General features: G+C 40.3%; 1 protein-coding gene across 1 annotated transcript; it reads left to right on the top strand.

The window, feature by feature from the left end:
* The first annotated feature begins 653 nt into the window (after positions 1-653).
* mphosph8 (M-phase phosphoprotein 8) lies at positions 654-24,989 on the top strand. The gene is made up of 14 exons (XM_070914978.1): positions 654-755; positions 3,490-3,651; positions 4,334-5,362; positions 6,605-6,701; positions 9,097-9,357; positions 9,600-9,722; positions 10,372-10,460; positions 21,486-21,626; positions 22,159-22,245; positions 23,330-23,484; positions 23,769-23,920; positions 24,158-24,282; positions 24,526-24,609; positions 24,948-24,989. The coding sequence occupies exons 1-14, from the start codon at positions 654-656 to the stop codon at positions 24,987-24,989; spliced, it is 2,649 nt and encodes an 882-aa protein (XP_070771079.1).

The following is a 24,989-nucleotide window of genomic DNA, read 5'->3' as shown; positions in this document are numbered from 1 at the left end:
CTTGACTTCTTGCTCCGCCTTGTGCAGTCCCCCATGTTTTGATGGCTCGCTTGTTCTTTATACGTAAAAATCCAGAGGGTAGCTTTATGTCCATGCTGCTTTTATGAAACATGGGAATTTGGGGCTTCAATGTCTGACTCACAGTAGAGTGGTAAACAGAATCCACAAGTCGGAAAGTCTTTCAAAAAAAAGCATGTAGTCAAGGCATGTCTTTAGGGGAAACTTTTAAAAAGGCATAACAAATATCAGACACAGGGGGTTAAAACAATCTACCGATGTTTGTTGTCTATAAATGATTAGTATCGCGTATTTCTGCATTCTTTCGGTTAAATGATTAATGCTGCGTATCACAAAGCACAACATTTGTTGTTCCGCTAACAAGCTTCGACAACAACAATTTGAAATTGGTGAACGCCGTGAAAGTGAGTTGGAGTTACTAGGTTTGGAGGTTAAGAGCAGCATTTGAATGCAGCGTTGTAAGAGCGGGCGGTAGCTGGTCTGCGCTCGATAACCCTCTGAGCTGCAGCGCTAGTGCAGAAACTACGGCCAGGTACGCTAGCGTCCTGCTTCTGTGAACACACAGCTAACACGGCCTTTACGAGTGCTGAATCAAAAATAGCTACATTTTAGCAAACCGGCACCAACCCGCAGCCATGGCAGCCGAGGCTGACAAGGTAGAGCCTGCGGACAGCGAACAAGACGAAGAGGAAGATGTATACGAAGTGGAGAGGATCATTGACGTGCGGGTGGAAGAGGTAAAGCTAGCTAACTGCTACGTAGCTGCCTGGCTAGCTTGGCAAACATGGCTGGCATTGCTTTCACTCCACTCTCACGACGCATAGCCCACCTACAATGGCGCCCAGACACTTTCCTTTGACAAAACACCTGTCTACAATGTATTTTAAGTGCATTGTGGTGCATTTAATTGCTGTTGCGTCACTTAGCAAGTCATAGGCGAGTACTCTTTTTGTCGTAGCTCGCTGCTCGTCCACACAAAGCACCGTTTTTCTGCACAACTTCTCCCGTGATGTCCGCTCGCCTCTCCCCTGCTGGGGCCAAGGACGGATGCTTTGCAAGCTTGCAAATATTTTCATCTTGGGTGCTCTTGCTCAGTGGCATAGCTAGACCAAACAAATCCTGGTTGTAATGTTAGTCTCATTGTGCACAAACAAGATTGGACGGTGGGGTTTCCTTGCGGTAACTGTAAACACTGCCAGTTAACGTAATTCCCAATGTGAATTTACTAACGCCTACTGACGTTACCTTAGTGGCTGCCGTATTTGAAGTGGCATCAACTGACCGACTTACCTGTGCGTTTTACCGTTATGTGCATTATCAAACAAATGCAACACTTGGTAATAATTAACTACAACTGATAATTTTATCTCACTTAGACCATTTGAAGTTGTCTTTGCAGTAACGGACCTGTAACGTGTTGACATGCTGCGTTAAGTTACTTGAATATTTAAGTTGACCAAATAACCTACCCGGGGCATGAGTATGTTACAACATGTACTTATACTAATATTTAATAGCTGCTGAGTAACTGTAGTTCCTGTTCGTATTAAACGTTGAAATATAACTAATTTTAAATAACCAACTCACTAATAATTAACCTAATAATTACAACATAGTGTGACACATTGATTGCATTGTAGTGTTGAACAGAGCAGAGAATATGTTTGCATTTTATAGTCCTATCCTATTTATTCCAGGAATAAGATATTTGTTGTTGAAGGTGGTTTCTGATTGAATACCTCCTATATATTTTTTTACTGAAACAATATCAAGATAGTATTGATAACCAGAACAAAATCAGACTATATGTTTTAGCTCTGCTGTTGATTGTGGGACAGTTTGTTTATCTTTTTGCAGGAGGGATCCCCCCTATTATCTCTTCTCATGTTGTGTTCACAAAGTCATGCTTTGTCACAAGAGGTTGCCACATTTTCACACTTAACTGTTAACTAACCCGTCATACATGCTTTTGTGTATGAGTGGGAGTGGTGTTAGTTTTTTCCTGTGCAAAGGCTGTTTACAAAGTTTGAAGGATTCCTGGCTTTCACTGTGTTTGTTTACATCAGTTTAAGTAATCACCCCCCCCCCCCCCCCCCAAAGATGAGGGTCACACGGTCATGGAGGTAGCCGAGCTAAAACTAGCCCTAGTGAGTTATTAACACACTTTGCTTTACACGTGGCTTACTGCTTGCCTTAGATTATAAAGCGCCTCTTGAGAGTCTCCCAGGTTTTGTACCACCTGTGCAGAAAACCTCAGAAACAAGTCGAAACAGACACATTAAGAAAGTAAGCCTTGACAGCTGGCACCTCTACAGGAAGAGGTAGTCTTTAAAACAGAATGTTTGTATGTTGATGCAGTGCTGCAAAACATGCGGGCACTGGCTCAATATAGATCAGAGTAGAAAGGCTATATATAATCAGTGTACATGCCAGTCAGGAAAGTAGAAGGTGCACTGAATCAGATATCTATATCTATCTGAGAAGTAAGGGGCAGCAGCAGCCTGCAGATGCATGTCAAAATAATGAATGGAACAGAATATCTAAAGTTAGACTTAAGCTGAATATAATCATTGTGATAACGCCAGTAATGTACTTTATAATAGAAAGACTGTACTGTAGATCTCTGTTGAGTCATAGTTGTTGTTGTTATTCCTTTTTATTTCCACAAAGACACATTTGATTTTGAGAAGGACAAGGGTTTACCTGTTGGTTTGTGCACTGTTGTCCCCCACTTTCAAATGCTTGTATGAAAACACTCGACACATGATCCTGGGTCATTTGATGTAAGCCCAAACTTCAGGAATCATTTGCAGCTCTTCAACTAACCTGTTCGCTTGTGTGAAAAAACAACAACAACATTTTTTAAAACCTAGATTTAGCCCAACTATTTTTGTTTATGAAAAGTAACACTGAGTGACTATGACTCAAGACTTCCTCTGGTCACTTCACAATAAAAGCCATGTTGTTTCACACTTTTTTCAGCATTGCTTTGTTCTCTTGATGGCTGTGCAAAAACCTGCACCTGACAGTTAAATATTTTCCTTGCTTGTCCCATTTGTTTTCCTTTGTATAGATGCTTACAATTTGGTCCAGGTCAGTAAATATGTGTATCAGCAAAGAGCAATTATTGATGTTGACATTTTTCCAGTAGTTGATGAGTGCAGCTTTAAGTGTTTCGCTTTTTCTCCCCAATAAACTTATGTTGTCTTCTACTATGCATCATCTATTGTGAGTACAACCAGTGAATCAAAGAAAAATGTCCACCATACAAAATACTATAATTATACATTTTATCTAGCCTGTCAGCCATGTTTGCATGCAGGCAGCCATCATCTGGATACCTTGCGTCACTCTATAGATTCTGTTTATTGGTGAAGTTGTCAGCATTGAAACCCTGACAGCTAACAGCCACCGTGTCAGGTGGGTGTGGAGGTAATGCTTGAGCTTCATATCTTCTCTCTCTGTTTTCAGGGTGAAGTGCTCTACAGAGTCCGTTGGAAGAATTACTGCTCTGACGATGACACTTGGGAGCCAGAGGCCCATTTAGAAGACTGTCGCGAGGTCCTCTTAACTTTTAAGAAATCCATGGCTGATGCTAAGGCCAAGAAAGAGGCAGAAGTCAAGAAGAGTGTGGTAAGTCTAAGTGACAGGTTGTGTCAAGTATACAGAATGCTACTGATACTGTATTCACCAAAGCAATAATGCTGGTGTAGGTACAGCATTTATGGAATACAGTGTTGACTCTTATTCATTGCAGCGTGTTGGAATGACCAACCTGTATTTTGGTTGGTTGCAAAACTCACAGGTGAATTATAAAAAAAACACTTTGTCCAAAAAATGGGAGTGAGGTTTAAATTGTTTAACTCCCCACTGCAGAACTTACAAGGTAGTAGTCCAAGAGAATGATTCATTCTGTAGATATCTGCAGGAGACCAAATGTTTACTGAGCAAAATTAGACATATCTGTTTCCTCAAGTTTATTTTGCTGTTGCATTAGACGAGCAAGCTTACTTGTTTCTCAATCAGTTACCTCACAATTAACAAGCCTTTCTTGGTGGGGTTATTACAATATGTGAGCACAGTCAGTGTCTCTTTGGATATGTGTGTGGTAGGAATAAAATTAGGCCAACCACAATTTGGAGTTTCATATCTTGTCGTGTTCTCGCCACCTGTAGGGTGGGGACTCATAGATAACCAGCTTCTACTCTAGCGATATTATAGGTCTAAAACTCCACAGGGGAACCTTTAAGCCAGAAAGCCAAAAAAACAATCTAAATCTTGAAATGTGACATTGCTTGTCCCTGTGTCTTATTAGAAACTGCTGCCTACAAAGAGCGATGTGTTTGATGCAGACTCAGAGAGTGACAGTGACAAAGACCGTCCATCCGAGACACCCACCAAGAAGAAGAAAAAAAAAAAGATCCGGGAAGAAGAAGAGGAACCACCTCCAAAAGATAAAAAGAAGAAGAAGAGAGACAAACGGAAGGATGAGTTCAGGCCTCTACCGGCACCAGAGACAGATGAAGAAGAAGAAGAGAGAGCCCCGACTCCCCCCTCTCCTTCCAAGGAGAAAAGGACTGAATCAAAAAAGCGGCTTGTTGACTCCGAAGAGGAGGACGATGAGCCTGTTCCCTCCAAAAAACACAAGAAGGAAAAAGGGAAAGAGGGAAAGCATAAGAAAGAAAGGGGAGAGGAGGGGAAGAAAAAGAAAGGGAAGAAGGAACGTAAGATTGAAACCTCTGAAGACGAGGCCACTGCACCTCTGGAAGACGACCTGAGCGACGGCCCGTCAGAATCCCTAATGGACGATACTGCATCAACAGATACTGCTGCAAAGTCAGCCGAAAAGGCACGTTTGGACGACAAGTCCAAACAAAAGAAAGGGAAGTGGGAAGTAAAGCTGCAGGGCATTAAGGACCTCATCCATGACAAAAAGAGCAAAAAGCCAGACGCCACCCTGAAAGAAAGCAGCCTCCAAAAACTAAAGAGCCTTACCTCGAAAGGCAAGGAGGAGGCTGCCCCACACTCAGACTCCAGTGATAGCTCCACCCTACATAAGAAAGTCAAGAGCAAAGGGCAGGAGAGCACATCAGCACCACCCAAAGTACCATCTTCCTCCACATCATCATCATCCTCCTCCTCATCCTCTGTCACAGCAGCTAGCAGCACCAAGTGTAAGGAGGAAGAGGTGGCAAAAGAGGAAGTATTGGGACAGAAAGACGCCACAGGCTCCACTAACCTGTTTGAGAAGTTCCTGTTAAACTGCGAGGCCAAGGACCGCGCCCCCCGCAGGCAGCCAGTGCATCAGCCCCCCCCAGAAAAGAGTAGCAGCAAACCCACAAAGGTATAGTATTAGTGCTATGTTTTGTTTTGCATCATATGACATAAAATGTTGGAGTTGAAAATGGGATACATGTTGATTTAACTTGCCAAAAGTGCAGAATAATTGTGTCTTTGGTTTGCTTGCTTGGAGCTCCGCCCATTTTGATTTGTGTAAAGTAACGTGAGGCTACACATTTCACTTTTTGTGTATCACAAATGTTCATACACAAACATGCTTTTTAGGATTTTGAAAATGTAATCTATGTTGCTTTAGAAAATATATAAAACATTACAATGCAGCAAACTCATAACAACAGACATACCATTATGTTTTCGTCTAATACATGTAATGCAGTTCTTAAGATTACTGGTGTTTTGTACGAATACAGAACTTACAAAACAGCACTCAGCTGCTGTGATAAACAGTGACCAGAGATGCTACACTGCCGTCCTCTGTGGGTCCACACAGAAAAGGCTTCTGTGAGCGCAATAGCATGCTTCTATATCTCTTCTATATCGCAAACCACTTCACCTGTACTCCAGCCTGCTAAACAGAGCTGCTCAGTTGGGTTTTTGACTCCAGTTGCAAAATGTTTGTTCATGCTAATAAGATGTAACATCAGTCCCGACTTCCTGGGCTTTTTCCTTTTATCAAGCTTTGTAAAAGTTTGATAATGTGTATTCCAACCATGCAAATCATTGGTCAGGTGAAAACCAATCCGGCTTCACAGTTAAAATGCATTTATTTTGAAGCACATGCAGGAAGTGCACAAGTGGCAGTGGTAACTGAACACATGTTGGCTTACTGCTGTAAATGGACTGAGCAAAACAGAAAACTGTATTTAATGTGAGTCAGTGACTTTGGAAGATACCGGATCCGCCTCTTAACGTCATTATCAGGTTGCATTGCTGGTCTGCAGTTAAAAGAAAGAAAAAAAAAAATATAGTGTATGAAAAGTCATACCAGCAAAAAAAACCTTCGACTGGCCTAAAGCACAGAGGAACTTACTGCAGAGAGGAAACGGGTAGTAACAAGAATGTTATCATAGGAGAAGGCGGTTGTGGAACAGAACCAGAGACACCTGCAAGCTTTACTGACAATACTGTCAGACGTTTCTGAAATTATTACAATTTTAGAGACTTGTATGTAATGGTGAACATCTCATTTCTCTTAGCCAGCATTAATGTTTACCCTGTTTGCTCAGTAGTTTGCCTGGAAAACTACAAGGTGTTGACATTGTATTTTTCCCCCCCCCAACATTAGCTTTTAGGAAAGACTGAGAAGGTCTCCAAGCCAAACAAAGAGTCTCCAACTCAGAAACCAGATCCTGAGAAGACGGAGAAGACCAAGCAATTAGATGGTATGCATGACACACAGGCACCGAAAAATCACATGTAAGAAATATTAACACAAACTGACTTCAGTTAAAAAGCAACCTAACAACAGGTGAAAACATGCCAAATACAGAAAACAAAGTCTAGGTGTGATTGCACCTTTAGCCTGTTTGTGTTATGTATGTGGACTCTGGCGGCTACAATGTGAAACAAGATGCTCGTTTACTAAAATGAAGGACTCTTCAAAGTCATATGGTATTCCTGATTTGGTTTGTTCACTACCCCGGAGGTGTGCATAATTCAAACTTGTATTTCATTCATCAACAGAGTGTCTGTTGCAACTGCAGAGAGAGAGTGGTTGTGCACAGCGAATTGAGTTTGTCTAGCAATTTCGAGTGTGTGTATTTTTGTTTTTTAATATATTTCCTAGTTTTTTGTTCACCACGAAGCATGAGAGGGAAAAGCTTTTCTTGTCAGTGGATTTTTACGTGTATCTAAGGGAGAGAGCAGCAGAGGCTCTGATGGTTTTGAGGAGAACGCATTTCTGTAGGGAAAAGATACCCTCGTACTGTTGTGTTAGCAGTATTAGTACTCGCCTTTTCCTCGTCGTGTGTAGTAAACCGTAGTTTGTTTTAGCTGTAAGCGCTTACCAGTTAGAAGGTAAGGCACAATCCGTACAGTAAGGCGGCCTCACAGTGCAACATGGACGTGATTGCACTTAAGAGTGCACAAGAAACAACACTCGGCTGTGTCATTTCTTGTGTTGGTTATGGTGCTGCGATGTCACTGAAATTGCTGTGTCGTTCAGTGCCACAGGTGGAGGCCATTGAAAAGAGGCCTGATGGATGCTTTCCTGTAACTGTCACTGATGTGAGCTTCTCAAATCATTGGCACAAGGCAACATCAGGGAGGAAGTACTGTGTTCTCTTTGCTCGCTTTGCCCTGAAGAAGAAAAACAAAACAATCTTTAAGTGCCGGTCTTGTAATGTCCCTCTGTGCATTATCCCAGATCGTCTGTGCTTTAGAGTGGCATGACCAGAGGACTGGAGATGATTACATTTTTGGACACATAAATATCCACCTATCCGATTTTTATACCAAATTAAAATTTCCTCATTTTGCAGTTATTAGTACTTGTAAATATGTAATTTTGCACTATCACTATGTTTAAGCCATTTTGAATGGGTTTGGCACACAGAAGGATGCTTAAACACCAGGGGTGTAACGATACGTGTATTCTTGTATGTGTGTTCAGTACAGGAGGTCCGGTTTGGTATGCAACTTCCTCAGTTCAGTATGCCCTGTGACTCACAACGTTTACTGTCAAAATTGTTTATTTATGTATACTACTTGCACACGTGGAACAGAAATTCTAGAGCACAAGTTTTGCCCGTAACGTTTTTGTAGTGTACCAGTTGTGACCCCAAAATTAAGGTACATACCAAACCAGGAATTTTATGTACCGTTACACCCCTAAACACACTGTTTACTAATTGCCTTGCCTTTTTTTTCACTAAGTTACTTAATAAACTTTTACTTTAATAATGTTAGTACTTGAGCATATTCAGTACATTTGTGAACAATAAGGGAACCACAATAGGTTTTAGTTTTATAATTTATAATTCATATTTCAGGTTAATTGTAAAAGAAATTCAAATGTGTTTTTTCTTTCAGTTAAATTGTGAATTCACTGTCCTATATTTTCAAGATGAGATTATTATGATGAGATTATTAAATTCAGTCATTTGGATTAATATATGCTAATAGTTTAAGTGTTTTCTTCAATTTAAGCCGTTAACTATGGTTCTGTGGTGTTTACATGAGAAGTTATCCAATACAAGTCAGCAGGGGAAATGGCTGTTGGTGGCCTTGATATTTTGTCAGTCAAAGCAAAAATTCTACAATCAGCTCAACTCAGTTTCTTTGCTCCCACTATAATTTTTTGTCACTGTTGTGCAATAATTTGGTCAGTTACAGATCTTAATCAGACACATTTCCACAAGTATCACATTCATTGCAAAGAAACAATTTGTGGATTCTGTTGTTTTTTTGGCTTGAGATTTTCTGTCTGTCCTGCACCTTGTGTTGTGTAACAGTCCATTTGAACACAACACGCTCAGAATCAAATACTTTATTGATCCCCGAGGGGAAATTGTACTCAGATTACAGGTATGTCAGGTAAAATGAAAGTAAAAAAATTAAATAATTGAAAAACTCGTCAGCCAAAATAATCACGACTTAATGAATGTGCCAGTTCATGCCAAATCAAAGCAGGAATGGGAAATGGCAACCACCAAGATATAACAAGCTGCTGTTTTGTATAGGTTTGATTGACAGCTGTGATGGAGGATGAAAGGCCATCTAGGCTCTTTATGACAAATCTGTCAAGAAATGTGACGACCTGCCTGCTCCCCCTTTCAGTCTCCAGGCCTGGCCAGAGTTATGGCTTCAGCCTGGACAATGATGAGAGGGAAGGAGAGGAATCTACAGCAAAGACGAGGCTTGGAGAGGATTCCCGGGAGCGGAGGGAGAGACCAGAGGAGGCGCAGCGGCCCGGCTGGGAGAGGAGAACCCCAACTGATGACAGGAGGAAGAGGAGAGAGGACAGTGAGCCCAGACTCTTCATGGCATGTGATGACAATCAGGACACCCAGGTCCCACCAGAGGGCGCTGACAAATCTGGTATGTTTTTGATTGGCGTATGAGCACATGCTGATCTTTGCTGCTTCCAATTAAGATTGTTGTTTCACGTCAAATTATAAATTTCCCTCTGCACAGTGGAGATGTCAATTTTGTTGGATTTTGACAAACTTAACTTGTTACTACAAACACTAACTGAGGTTTGAAACCTGTGAGTAAGATTTTCGGAGAGAATAACAGCCTGGCAACTAATGAAGTGTATCTTTCTGCATTACGTGTTGTAGACAAGGGCCACGCCACTCTAAGTTTAGGAATGGACCTCAACCTGGACTGGATGACTCTGGACGACTTCCAGAAACATCTGAATGGGGAGGACGAGATCCTGTCAGGTCCACCGTTATCACCCAGTGAGTATTTCCATTTACATATTTGACAATTAGCTGACTACTGTCCTCTGACTGATTACTACTGCTATCTAGAAGCTTTCAAGGGGTTGATAGGTGATTTTCTGACTTGGTAAAGGATTCTTAAAAAGGCATGGTGTTGTTAATTTACACATTGGTAGTATTTTGAACCACCAATTTTGGAATTTAAACCCTGACCTCTCAGTAACATCAACGTTTTTCTAAACATTATCTTACTGTTTTTCAACTTTAAATCCTTGACTTTAAAGTCCTAATGAAACTGCAGCTTCAGGATGTTTAGCTTCTTTAATGTGACGTATTTCCAAGTGAAACAAAATATGTGTGCAGGGTTTACGAGAGGGGGTTAAATCAGAACTGTAGAGGACTGTTGACTTCCACCCACACCTCCCTCGTCTGTGTTGTTGAATCAGAAGGGGGAGGAATCAAGGAAGAAATTAATAAATTGGACCACAACCACGCTCTTTTGGAAATGTAAACCAAGAGTAAATGGAGGGGTAATGATAATGCATAATTCCAAAAGGTGTTAGGTGTTCTCTTTTTTTTTTCTATATCTTGTTAAGTATGTTTGATTGTGAGATTTAAAATATAAATGTTCTTTGAATTTAATTTGGCTCTACTTTGTTCTTGTCAGGTGAATTGCGGGATGCTGTGAAAAGTGGAGATTACATGGCTGTAAAATTGGCACTTAATTCCAAAGAGGACTACAATCTGGACCAAGAGGTATGTTCTATCCCCTTCAAAATGTTTTGTTTTAATGAGTTTTATGGAACCATTCACCCCAACCATCTTATTTTTATTTGCTGACTAGCTGGTGCCTTATTTTATTTTGTTTTATATTTATTTTTAATTTAAATATATCCAGGCTTCTTGAGCCTTCAATTCCAAGACAAAAGCACATTTTACAAATTTTATAGCTTGCACCTTGGTTTTCCCCAGTGTGAATGTGTGGGAGTGTTTGTGCAGTTCAGTATGAGAAAATGTGAATGTGGATGACTCAGTGTCTGTCACAAACGATACTCATAAGGTTGAATACTTGCCCGGCCAGGTCCTCTTCATTACAAATGTATGAACTGACATTGCATTAAAATTACACTTTATTTTGCCGAAGGAGAAGCAACATGGTTGGAAATATTTGAAAAACATTTGGCAGAAACAACAGTTGTCCAGGAATTTTTTTGACAGTTTTTCTGTCTCAGATACAATTGTCTGTGTGTGATTTGACTTGATCAAATTTGGTACTTCTGGAACTTCTTTGGAATATCTTAGGTAACCCTCTAATAAATCAGCAAGTTACACAATAGTATCAGCAGGAATGGAAAATACTGAATAGTAACCATTAAGATAATGGCCCTGTAGGCCTACATAATGTAGCAGAGATGACTCTATTCCATCACATTCAAAGGATCTTAATAATTAACCATACAGCGCTTATAGATGGAAAAAATGTTTTTTCAAAACTGTGCACCAAGGAATCTGTCTCTTCAAGATCTACATCCACAGACTTTACTGTGTTGTGTCTACTAATAATTCAACACGTCAAGATGTTTTTCACAACTCCAAAGCACGTTTGCTTCTGCAACAAACCCAGGTAAGAATGTGGCCTCAAATTATTTTATTTTTCAATGGAAACGAAAATGTATTTGTTAAACAATGTTGTAATAGTGTCAGTATTTTAAAAGGTAGTCATTTAGTTCAATCATAACTTTTGTTTGTATTTTATGCATAGAATTGTGTGGTAATTAGTAGATTTTTAAGATAAATTGTCATGTTGCTTACTTTCAACTTGAGCTGAATTGTTCAAATGTGTGCAGAATATGTAAAAAAAATCTCCACTAAGCTCTGTGTTATGAGATTTTACTGCCTCTCTCTGTTGTCAGCTGGATGACATAACATGCTCTTTGTTCTAATTACTCAGTGCTGTTGGCAGTTTAAGTTAAGCTAATTTATTGTATCAACCAAAATAGTTTAAAAATGGCTCTTTAATGTATGTGTAATTGTACATTGGTAATTTTGACCAAATTTTGTTGTTATTCATTCACTATTATATATACATCATATTGTGTGCACATTAGAGACTATGGTGTCATCTTTCCTTGCAGTGAACAAGCCAATGGAAGACACTGAACACAAGAAGTGTTAGGACAAGATGAACCCTTTGAAGCAGGTACATACTGTATATGCTTTCAGAACATGTATCATCCTCATGATCATAGCACATGTGCGGCCAGCATGCACCAGTAACTATCATGTATTCAGGATCTTTTTTTTTCTTTTATCTTACATCGAAAAAACATAGATGACATTCAAATGAAAAAAAACGTAATGTTATGTGAATGGCTGAACACCCCTGAAGTGTTCCCATGTTTTGTATTTGTACCCAGCCTGGTCCTGGACCCTGTTATGTTTTTTTTTTATAGCCACATTGTAGACATGTTGTGTTAAATCACCCGTTTCATAGATTTTACTGTAAGAACACTGCTATGCTAAGCCAAACCTTTTTGTACAAAAGTAAGTGTTTTGATTGCAAACCATGAATGTAGGTCTAGTGTCAGTGCATATTCTGTTCTCTCCATGTAGCATTTCATCCAACACCCCATGACTACATATACTTGGTTAGACATTTACAATGTCAAAACGCTGCTTGATCCAATAAAACCATTAACTGTTCTCGAATGGGTCACATGTGGTTTTTGTACCGGAGATTTGAGAAGTGACAGGGGTTTTACCGATGGTGGGCTAAAAAGTGATGTGTGGCCATCACATTGACTTCTGTTTGAATGAGCCTGGATCTTGGTGGGGCATTGCCAAGGTGCTGATGTGTTAAACAGCAATTTGAAAAATGTGCAAAGGATTTTGAAAAGGCAATACAAAAAGTGTTACTTGACTTATCACCACCACTTAACCTAAATTGAAACCAAATTTTAGCTTTTACCCCCCCCCCCCCCCCCCCCCACACACACACACACACACACACACATTTGTTTCCTAATGGATCTGTGTTTTAAGTTCAATCAAATTATTTATGGGGTTCTGATTTGGCGATGAGTCTTACATATACTTGTTCTTTTACAGGCTTGTACTATTGGTGAGACGAGGTCATTTGAAGGAGAGAGGAGCTTGATTGAAGAGAGAAGTTCGAGTGATGCTCTTAGGTTGACTTCTAACCTTGACAGTGCAAGAAATGAAGAGGGTACTCCAAGAGTAAGAGAGAATATCCCACAAGACTTGGATGGTCCAAAAGATGGCGAAAAAATGCCAAGCTACCCTGCCAGTTCAAACACTGAGCAAGTGACAGTAAGGGAAGATGAAAAGATCCAAAAAGGTGGGGAGGATATAACTGAATCCAAAAACACTGCTTGTGATTCAGCTACAAACCAGGAAAGTCAAGGAAATGAAGACCAGAAGCAACTACAGGAAGAAAATATGTCAGATGACACAAAAGGTGGTTTATCATGTAAAATGAGTTTGAACTTTGATCACTCAAATCCTGCCAGAAATACAGAAGGGATGCTGACTACGGACAATGACAAGACAAAACAAAAGAGCGTAGCTAATGAACAAAGTTCCCCCAAGCAAGCAAATGACTCAAGTGATGAGGCAGAGGATGTAGTAGCAGGTCAGTCAGATAGCACAGATCAAGCTCTGTTTGAGTTGGGCACAAAGGAGATTCCTAAAACGCGATTACGGCGCCGGAGGAAAATTGTGGAGAAGAAACAACCAACACGATCCAGTTTAAGGACCTGTAAGAAAGTGCTTGAAACACAACCTAGCACAGCGGATGATGAGAAAAAAGAGTCATGCAAAAAGCACTTCTGTTTATATTGCAAAATGGCTTTTACCCAACTTGCAAAGCATTTGGAAAGGAAACATGCAGAAGAAACAGATGTTGCCCATGCAATACACTTTCCAAAAGGTTCCAAAGTCAGGCAGACTTTGCTTGACCAAATTCGCAATAAAGGTGATTATGAACATAATTGCCAAGTTCTCAAAAGTGGAGAAGGGGAAATTGTGACCAAGAAACAGGTTAAAAATCCCAGCATATCTGTTCGTGACTTCCTGCCTTGCCAGCATTGCTTTGCTTTTTATCGCAAAACTGATTTATGGAGACATGAGCGGTCATGTAAGGCCAGAAAGGGAGATCAGAAATCCTCTGAAAGGACCAAGAAAAGCCACAGTGCGAACTCTCGGCTTCTTCCAATGTCAGAGTTCTTAACAGGAGGCTGCGAGGAAATCATCCACATCATGCATCAAGATGACATCTCGAGGCATATCAGAAATGACCCACTTATTTGTAAATATGGCAATGCATTGTCTGCTAAGTATGACCATGACAAGTCTCAGTTTGCTTATATTGCACAAAAGATGAGGGAACTGGGTAGATTTGTACTTGCTGTAAATGAGCTTGACAAGAGTGTGAAGTTCTTGCATGAAATATGTCTACCATCCAGATTTGGATTAGCTATTGAAGGGGCCAAAAAAGTTAGTGGTTTTGATCCCAGTTCCAGTAAGTTTAAAACTGTTTCCCTTGTCTCGAAGATCGGCTACTCTTTGAAACGAGCTGCAGAAATAGCTTTCGGGGAAAGTCGGATGACGGAGGACAGTGAAACTGAAAGTGAAGTGAAAAAGTTCATACAACTTCTTGATACAAAATGGAGTGAGTGTTTTTCACGTAAAGCTCTTGCGTTATCGCTAAAGCAAGAAGTCAAGAAAGTGGAAGTAGACAAATCAACTGTGACAGAAGATTTGATAAAACTCCACAGGTTTATCATAGGGGAAGAAGATGAAGCCAGAAAGGAGCTGAAAGACAGTCCTAGTTTGTCAACATGGAAAAAGCTCAGCGAGGCCACTCTAGCAGATGTGTGTTTGTTTAACAGAGGAAGGGTGGGAAATATTGGCAGAATGTTCTTGCAAACGTATACTCTTAAAAAGAGTAGGGGAACATTTGTGCCCTCTGCAGATCAAATAAGGAAATGCACAAAATTGGAGCTGGACCTCGGTGCCAGTTTCACCAGGTTGGAACTAGAGGGTCAGTATGGAAGGAACATGCTGGTTCTGCTAACAGAAAGGATGGTTTTGTCAATCGACTTACTCATTGAAAATCGACAACAAGCGGGTGTGTCTAAAACTAATCCATATCTGTTTGCACGGACTGAAGGTCCATCATTCATCAGAGGATTGGATTGTTTCCGAAGGGCTGCAATGGAATGTGGAGTTAAAAACCCAGAAGCACTTCTGTCCTCATCATTAAGAGAGCAAATTGCCAGCTGCTGGCAGCTAATGAGCCTCAGTGAATGCGAATTGGATCAAGTGGCCAAGTTGGTGGGAAGGAGCAGCCAGGAATGTTACAGGCTCTCAAAAAATGCATTACAGCTGGAGGAAGTGAGCAAACAACTTCTCAAGATGGATCGAACACTGCCATCAAGTCCACCCAGCACTGCAAGAGATGGTGAGGTTCCTTTTGGTCCTTTTGCATTAATGTGTTCTTTCATTGCAAAGGTTGGATGGCAAGTATCCAGTGTAACAAAACAGTCTCTACTCAAGGTCTTGGAAACAACAACTGACAAAATAAAATCTTGCTTTTTCCAAAGGTCAGGAATGAACTGTCCAGCTCTACAGTTAACATTGTTTTATCATTTTAAATTGCAAGAGTACTGCATTCTTAATTAGATGAAGATTTTATTTCTCTATATAATTATGATTCTCTACACTCTTTTATCTTTTCAGGAACTGTACAGAAGACTGCTTTAAAGAGAAGACCTTGGAGTGAGAGGGAGCAGGCTGCAGTGAAGCGTTACTTGTGTGAATTTATCACAGGGATGAAGGTTCCTGGAAAAAAGGAGTGCAATGCATGCATAGCTGCTGAGCCAGATCTTGGTGGAAGATCTTGGACAGATGTCAAAAATTATGTACACAACACACTACAGACAATACGGAGGAGAACTAACCAGCAAAAGTCTGATGGGAATGTAAATGATAGTCCAAAAGCTGGAGTCCAAACCACAAAGAAAGATTTGGAAGACGAAAATGTTGTCTGTACTATGACAACAGTGCATCCAGATCACCTGAGAGAAAGTTCAAATTGTTGTATGACAATGGCATCAACGCCATTCCCCCAAGAGATGACTTCAAATTATGCATCCTTGTGTTCCACTAGTGCAAATATGGTCCATACCAGTCAACCATTGATTTCTACTTTCACACCACTGAATGCTACTGATACACAAGTGGTTCCTACATTTACTCCACACAATACTACAAATGCACTAATGCCTCCTGCATACACGTCAGAGAACAACATAATTATGCCAATGTCTTCTTCTTATACACATAATGCCACAAGTATGTCCCCATCTTCTGTGTATACACCACAGGACACTACGAGTTCACCAATGATTCCCAGTTTTAGCACCCTTAATGTTCCCAGCACCTCAATGGTTCCTACATTCACCCCATTGAATACTGCAAGTTCACCAATGGTCCCTCCATTCTCACCACTAAATGACAGAAGTAGGCCTATTGTTTCTTCATTCACACCTCTAAACCATTCAAATACAGCAACTTACCCCACAAGCCAACCACCTAGGGCTCCTACAACTGCACAGGTTGTCCCAACAATCCATAGACTTAATGTTCCTGACAGAACACCACTTGGACAGGAAAGTACACCCATGTCCGCTGCAGGAAGACGAGTCACTCCAGCTGTCAAGCCTCAAAAGAGAAACAAGAGGTTGTGGAGTGAGGAGGAACAGGCAGCAGTGAGGCGTCAGCTTGGAGACTTCTGTAAACTGGTGAAAGTGCCAGGCAAAAAGGATTGTGATGCATGTTTAGCTGCTGAACCTGCCTTGAACAGCAGAACATGGAGGGAAGTCAAATATTTTGTACATAACTCAATTCAGTCAATGAAAAGAAGAGGGCATATAGTCGCCTCCAAACAAAGTGGAGGACAGGAACCAGAGACTCATAATCCTAACACGGAGTGGGATGGTCCCGTTTATCTGTCACTGTAAATATTTGTAATGGACTTGGTAGAAAACAATAAGTGATCAGTGAGATTTTAGAGGTTTGTGAGGCTGTGGCTTTTACCTTAAATTATATGGGGCTTAAGAATACAGCAGATATGAATTGTTGTAAAATGTACTGTCGGTGAACCTTGGTCTCAGTAGCCATGCAGATCTTGACAACGAGTACAGACTGCCCTGCCATTCTTTTAGTCACACTTTTTCAAAAGTTCCTGAAGTATTCAGAATCAGGTCCGATGGACTAAGGTATTGGTACACTGTTGCATGAATATACACTAAATAGGTGGAAATACGGATGTTCGTACTGTAGCTTTGGCTCAGAAAAAGCAGATATTAATGTTTAATATGGTTAGATTGCATATACGTATGTAACGGTCAAATATGTATCGCTGTCAAATTTTCAAATCATCACAGGTTATCTATAGAAAGTATTTTAATTTAGATGTGTGATCATTTAGTAAATGTGAACCTCATTTTGCCACGATTTGCAACTTGCCATCAGTCATTGGCTGTGGCAAGTAGCCACTGTGGCACCCAAACGCACTTTTACAATTTCAAACACAATATTTGTGAAAATGGTGAAAGCAATGGCTGAATTGTTTGGGACTGCCCAGCCACCGTGACCAGGGCATTTCCCACCCTGCACTGAGCAAAGGTAGCCTCAGTGACTGTACATTTCGAGAGGGATTTTTACTCTTCTTTACTTCAAAAACTACTTAAGACATCAATATTTCTGCCTGTACTGTTTTCAGTAGCATTTTTATGGATTTTGATGATCAAAAAATAAATAAAAACCAACCAGCGAATCTTTGCAGCCAGTCCCTCCAACATGATAGATGTGCGTTGACTTGCTTTACATAATTCCCAAATGCCTGCCCCAAGTGTACTGTAGTCTTGCTTTAGCCAGTAGCCTATATTGTAGATGGCCCCTGATAGCCTGCAGCAGTAATGGCATACCTTCCTTGCTGATGTTAGAGAACTAGGAGCTCTGTTTGTATACCTCTCACTTAAATATTTAAAACATTTTTTTCTCCTGTTGATAAATGTTCATTATCTTTGTTTGTTTGTTTTTCATGTCTATTAACAAGCTGCCGAAAGGTTTGGTTGTATTTTTGTATCACTATACAGCAACTGTGTAGATTATTTTAGTACTTTATCATATTTGATGTACTCTAATTTGAGGTAAAATACACTGCATTGGTCTCATTTGTATTACTTCGTATAAGCTTTTATTATCTGGATGTTTTGTGACATAAATATCCAGTTGCCAAGATCAGATTGCCTTATTATGTTGATCATTTGCTTTATTCCCTTTTTTTCCTATTCATGTTGATTGCATCTCAAACACAGCATAGTTAGTACGAACCTGTTAAAATTTTGTGAGCCAATCACAGCTACCTACGTTGGCCAGTAAACACACAGTTTAGTATTTTATTGGTTTCTTTCTTTTTTTCTTTCTGAAGATTTAAAAACAAGATAAAAAATGAAAGTTACATCCCTTTTTACATTTTTAAATATAAAGGGAGGGCATAGATTGGTGAAACTTAAGTGTACCAGACATTAGATTGGATGAAAAGGATATTTTCCTTTGTTGTGGATAGGATGTTAACTTGATTCAGATTGTTCATTGTATTATCACTTTTAACGGAAAATGCAGTTTAGTAATTACAAAAGAATTACACATTTTATTTTAAGCAGAACTTAAGGTTTGTTTCTGTCGCATACAAACCTTGTTGAAGGATTAAAACATAATGTTCGTTAAGGTTTAACTTGCATTTACCAGTAGCTGACTGTTGGTCACAGGCTTTGCAACTGTAGTCCTTGCTTAACAGGGTCGTCACATTTTAGTTTCAGAAATTGGTCACTTGAGTGTTTATTTTACACTAGATACTCAACAGGCTGTGGACCATCTGTTGTTTGGTGGGTCAGTTGACTCTAGATGTCTTCATTCAACACATGCACTCCACAATTTTCTTGTGGAGCGGAAGTTATTAAGAGTTCCAGATAGCACTACTGCTATTTGACAAAAGATTTTGTTTTATCCTCAGTAGTGGTTGTAGTGACCTTGTGTAGAGAAACCAGTGTTCACCCTTTTGCACCAGAGCCATCAGTGTCAGACATGCATAAAACCCTGACTCTGAGCAGGGTTGCAGACCCGGGTCAGATAACCCATGTTAACTCATTCAAACCAGCGGCAAACTTGTTTTTCACATGGCGGTGCTTCCTTGTGAAAGAAGTATATCTGCGTTGCAGTTTTGTGTTTTGAAAATAAATCATTTTATGGTCTACAAAGATATATGATCATCCAGACACTACCCTTGCTGTTTGGTGTTGCAAAGCAACATGTTTTTTTCCTGTGTAGTAGATAGCGTTCTTTCATTGCCATTGTATAAGCACACAGTGCGTGTTACTCTTCATCCTGTTGTAATCATGTTGCCTTCAGTTTAATGCTTCTTATCAAGTATTGTAAGGAACTTGTAACTTCTGCTTGTACAATAAAATGCTTCTTGGCTTCAAATTTTAAGATTGTGTTGTTACGAAAAAGACATGCATTTGTTTTTACAGGGGTTGAATGTTAAAGGTTTTGCTTTTTTTTATCTGATTCCTCAGGCTTTTTGTAATACGAAGTGCCAAAGAAGACTGTTTGGTAGATTTTAACTTTCAATTGTAGTATGTATTTTTAAACGAGACTTAAAAGTCTGTACCTAAGCACTGTGGTGCTTTGATACTAATGTCAGCGTGCTAACATGCTGATGGTTTAGCAGGTATAATGTTTACAATGTTCACCATCTAAGTTTAGCAGGTTAGCATGCTAACATTAGCTAAATAGCAATAAACTGAGTACAGCTGAGGCTGATTGGAATGCCATTAGTTTTGCAGTTGTTTGGTCACAAACCAGAATATTGGATAAATTAAAGACCTGATGATGATGCTAGATGAAGGGTCAGAGGATCAAAGTTATGTTGCACCAGAGAGAATGATCATTGGAGACTTTTTGTACTGGACTGGTATAATGACAATAAATTGAATTGAATCATTCTCGGGGGACCATTAATGTTTGTATCAATTTTCATGGCAATCCATGAATCCATAGCTGTTGAGTTATTTCAATAAAAAACAAAATGTCGACCTCATGGGGATGCTAGAGGAAAAGTCAGAAAATCAAAGTCAGTAGGGTTCATCCTCTGGGCACCATGAATGGTTGTGTAAAATTTCATGGCAATCCACCCAATAGTTATAGAGATATTTCAGTCTGGACCAAAGTGGTGGACATATGGACAAAATCTGGTGAATATCAGGCATCCTACATTTTTTAACATTTATGAATGCGTTTTGATATATATGATATATATATATAATATGTGCCTATTTCTTGTCATGTTAAAATGTAAACATGGCTCAAAATGCATGAGATATGGAATGCCGTTGCTATCAGTATCTTTCTAGATTGTTGTTCACCAACATGAAGCCTATTTGTCAGTAGATATTTAATAACTTCCTATCTTTTCTCCTGCTTTGTTACGCCACATTTAACTAAATGGGCAGCAAGTATTCCGAGTATTTATTAAACTCTTACAGTGACCAAGGAATCTCTTTAAAGGTGATTTATGCTGGCCCGTCGCTGACATCACAAATCTCTGCAGCTGACCAAGTAATTGTTGAGTCAACTTTAGTATTGATCTTCAATCGCATCACGCCTCTTTAAACATTCAATGGTCACTTTGTGCTATAGGGCGAGAGACATATGTTACAAAGTTGATGTGTTTCACCTTTGTAAAGCCACAGTTGGGAGTGGCATGGTGGTGCAGTGAACAGTGGTTAGCATTGTGGCCTCACAGCAAGAAGATTCTGGGTTCGAACCTGGCTGCTGACTGAGGCCTTTGTGAGTGGAGTTTGAATGTTTTCCCCGTGCCTGCATAGGTTTTCTCCCAGTGTGTAGACATGCAAGTTAACTGAGGACTCTAAATTGCCTGTAGACATGAAATACAATGGTTGTTTGTCTTTATGTGTCAGCCCTGTGATAGACTGATGATCTGTCCAGGGTGTACCAGGCCTCTGGCCCGACGTCAGCTGAAATTGGCTCCTGCCCCTAGCGAAGGATCAGCAGGTTTTAGATAATGGATGGATAGAAAAAAAATCAAATTTAGACTGACTAATTATTTGAAATAGCACTAAAATCAATGACAAACCTTCTGGCTTTTCTACACAATTATTATTATTTTACACCATGTATGCAGTAACTAGACATTGTATCATACATACAGTTTCTGCTGAGGGACTAATGGGAAAATATTCAAATACAGACAGACATATTTTCCGAATAATTACTTTACAGCTTTATGACTCTCAACCTTGTTACTGATGGACACCCCAATCCCCAAACAAGAGACGGCATTGCTGTGACAAGATGCTGGTTTGCTCAGTCTCCTGCAAGTATACAGCTTAGCAAGATGGGTGACAGGTGTCAGGGTGGAAACTTAAACACCTGCAAGTGCAGGACTAACGCCATGTCTAATAGCTCAACACAAACGTTAACATATTGTAGCTTTGAAAGTTATGTAGATGTATCACTGTGCCTTCTGAGGGCCAAAGAGAAAATATAGAATTCCAAAAACCTCTTGGAGTAACGTTTGGTTAAAGTCTTAAGGACTTTAACCCCCCCTACAACTGGTCATTTTACCCCCTTCATCTGTGACATTGTAGCTGTGTATCTGTCTGTCCACAGGACGTCAGTGGTATGTCCCTGAGCATGCTGGCAGCGGCAGGGGGGCAGGACGACATCCTCCGGTTGCTGATAAAAAAGGGAGTGAAGGTGAATGGACGACAGAAGAACGGCACCACAGCCCTGATGCATGCTGCTGAAAAGGTAATACAACCTCTCTCCTGAGATGAGAGGGGGGGGGGCCTTCAATTTGTCTCTGACGTTGTACACCGTGTTTCATTTAGAATAGATATCTGAACCGTTTCCCTCAGGAGTGGGTGGAGACAAACAGCCAGACGGAGAGTAAATATTGGACTTAGAGTCATCAGGTAGCCAGAACAACAACACCAAATAAATGCTAATGCTGCCTCATGTCTGCTCAATGTTTAGATAATCCACAGTTTAGCTAACACATTAGCCATAAAATGTTTATCAATGTGCAACAAGCTGGAAAAAAGTAGAGGTTTGAAGCACAAAACACTTGTGGTTGACCATCATACTGTACTGTAGCACCATCATTTCACTACCAAAATAAGGTTTCATTTCATTGCAGTTTTCACAAATACACACACACTGTGTTTTATAATGTAATACACTTGAAATTGGTAGCACCATCATTGTTTCAGGCTCAAATGAAGACAGTCACCATTTTTGTGTATTTTCTCACACCTTTATTTTTATTCCCATCTTCTGTCAGAATTTCTTGACAACTGTTGCTATCCTGCTGGAGGCGGGCTCCTATGTCAACGCTCAGACGCTAGGCGGAGAGACGGCACTGATGAAGGTAATGCTGCATTTCACACAAACTTCTGTGTGTATAGAAATTATTTAGTATACTTAAAGTTTTCATAGAAGCTATGGCTGGACGATGATTTGCAACTTGGAATCGTATCACAATGATGTGATTGTGTTGTCTAAATTAACAATTTCAAGCAAATTCTTTAAGGAATAGTTCAACATTTATGGAAATGGGCTTATTTCCCTACTTCTCCTAATTATAGAGCTTTAGAGGTGCTGGAAGCTGGATTTTGTTGCCTTTGGACAGAGTCAAACCAGCTGTTTCCCCCCGTTTCCAGTCTTTGTGCTAAGCTAACAGTCACCTGGCTGTAGCTTAATAGTTATCTAACAAACATGAGAGTGGTATCGATCTTCTGATTGAATTCTTTGCAAGAAAGCGAGTAAGCGTATTTCCCAAAATGTTGAACTATTCCTTCTTCTTTTTTTTTGTTTACCTCCAGTTTTTCTATGAACTTGCATGTTTATGCGGGTGATGCAAGACACAATCCTGCCAATGGTGTCACAGTATTCCACTAACCATTGCGGGAATGCACCAAGACATGCAGCAATGTGCCAACAAAGGCAGGAAAGAAGAAGACTGCTTGCTAGTCAACATGCAAACAATGCAAGATTCAAACCTCTAAGAAAAAACATCTTTGCAAGTGTTGTATGAGGAGAGAAATGCATTCATCTATAAAACATCAAGGATACACACAATTTGTTTCAATGAGTAACACTGAATGTAAACAGAACTTTTGTTTGTTTACAAGAAAACTGATTTCAATCATATCACCCAGCCTCAATAGAAACTTCTGTTTACTATTTCACGCCTTCTGGTGTCAGAAATGTGTTGAACTTAGATCGCAATCAGAGTGGATGACATGCTTTTACCATTCAGAGTGATGGCAAACCGGATTTATCCTACGTCACTACAGCGTCTGAAAAGAGTTAGGGGGATAAAAAGAAGTGAGACAGGCAGTGATGAAAAAAATAACTTTTGACATACCTTTAGGCTTGTGTGATTTACAGTGGTAGGATCTGTACATGGGACACAGGTTGTGTTGGTAAATGTTTCCTGTCCTTCACTTCAGGCATGCAAAAGAGGGAACGCTGACGTAGTGCGCCTCCTGCTGGAGTATGGAGCGGACTGCAACATCCTGTCCAAACACAAGAACACGGCCATGTACTTCGCCAAGCTCAGCAACAACCTGATGGTGTGCGACCTCATCAAAGACCACACCAACATGTGAGTGCTAACCACGGCTTCCAGCCTCGCTGGGCACTGATGATGAGATTTGAGATTTGGATTTGAGACACAATTTGTGTTGGTAGAGAGACAAAAATTTAAATACTTAATTGATGCCATAGTGTAGTATGTCTGAAAACTCTGAACTGCATTACTTCAAAGAAATCCTCTGAGGGCCAATAATCATGGCATTTTGGCGTGTGTTTGTGTTCCTGTCAATCTATCCGTCCTGTGTTCTCAAGTCATTCATGCTGTTTTTCTCTGCCCCTCTCTCCGTCTCTCAGGCTGTCCAGTGTGGCGGAGGACACCATCCGAGCATACTTTGAGTCTCGTCTGGTGCTGCTGGAGCCCGTCTTCCCTCTTGCCTGCCACAGGCTTTGTGAGGGACCGGACTTCTCCATGGAGTTTGGCTTCAAGTCACAGCCACAACCAGACGGTAAAACACAACCTTTCAATTTGGAGGGCATCGACTCTGTTAACGGCTGGTTGCATTTCTGAAAACACAACTTAAATATCTCACACATAGAGATGTGGTTTGTTTTTCTGTTGTTGAACTTATCATTGATCCATCCAGGTTTCTCAACCTCGGGGGTTGGGACTTGATATGCAGACGACATTGTGGGAGACTTCTAAGACTGTCTCTACTTTTCCTCTCCCCTTCCTCCTATTCCAGGCTCGGGCATCCTCCTCTTCATCTTCCACGCTAACTTTCTGAGTGAAATCACAGCCAGGCTCTGCGGACCCTGCAGCGTTCATGCCGTGGTGCTCAACGACAAGTTCCAGCTGCCCATCTTCCTGGTTGGTTTTGAACAAAAACAGCAGACAGCACTGTTCAGTTACACAGCGCTTAGCTAAAAGCAAAATGTACAAAGTGGTTTATCATGAGAAGGTTGGTAAAATACAAATAGATAGAACTGTTGAAAACATACAAAACAGCAGCTGAAGGAGTTTGTAATTTAATTAATTGTATGAAATCTTTCATATTAAGTGGCAATATGCTTATTCTTCCTAATTTATTCCTTTTTGTCTTCAAATGTTCAGGATAGTCACTTCATCTACTCCTTCAGCCCGGTTCCTGGCATCAACAAACTCTTCATTCGTCTAGCAGAGGCACCAACTGCCAAGGTGACACACATACAGAAATACACAAACACAGACACATGCACAATTTTAAACATATGCAGCCAATCAGGCCATCATACAGAGTTATTTTTGGGATTGAGGATTGTCATTTTTAGCCATTTAAAGGAAGAATAACAGTCAGCAGGTTTAGAGACACAGTAAAAATGTAATATCCAATTTTCTCTGTTTGGGAGCATCAATGTAAAAGCTTTCAAAAACACAATAACCATTTTGTTGCCTCAGTCAGTGTAAGATGCTAAAAGGTCGATCAATGATTTCAATTGTATCAATGATTTTTTAACTGGCTGAACTTTTCTTCTCTGATGTTCCTCTTTCCTTAGGTCAAGCTCCTCATCTGTGCATACAGAGTCCAGCTGCAGTGA

The sequence above is a fragment of the Enoplosus armatus genome, chromosome 11, assembly GCF_043641665.1.
Source record: "Enoplosus armatus isolate fEnoArm2 chromosome 11, fEnoArm2.hap1, whole genome shotgun sequence".
NCBI lineage: Eukaryota > Metazoa > Chordata > Actinopteri > Centrarchiformes > Enoplosidae > Enoplosus > Enoplosus armatus.
Note: the sequence above shows the minus strand (reverse complement) of the source record. Positions and strands in the feature narration are given on the sequence as shown.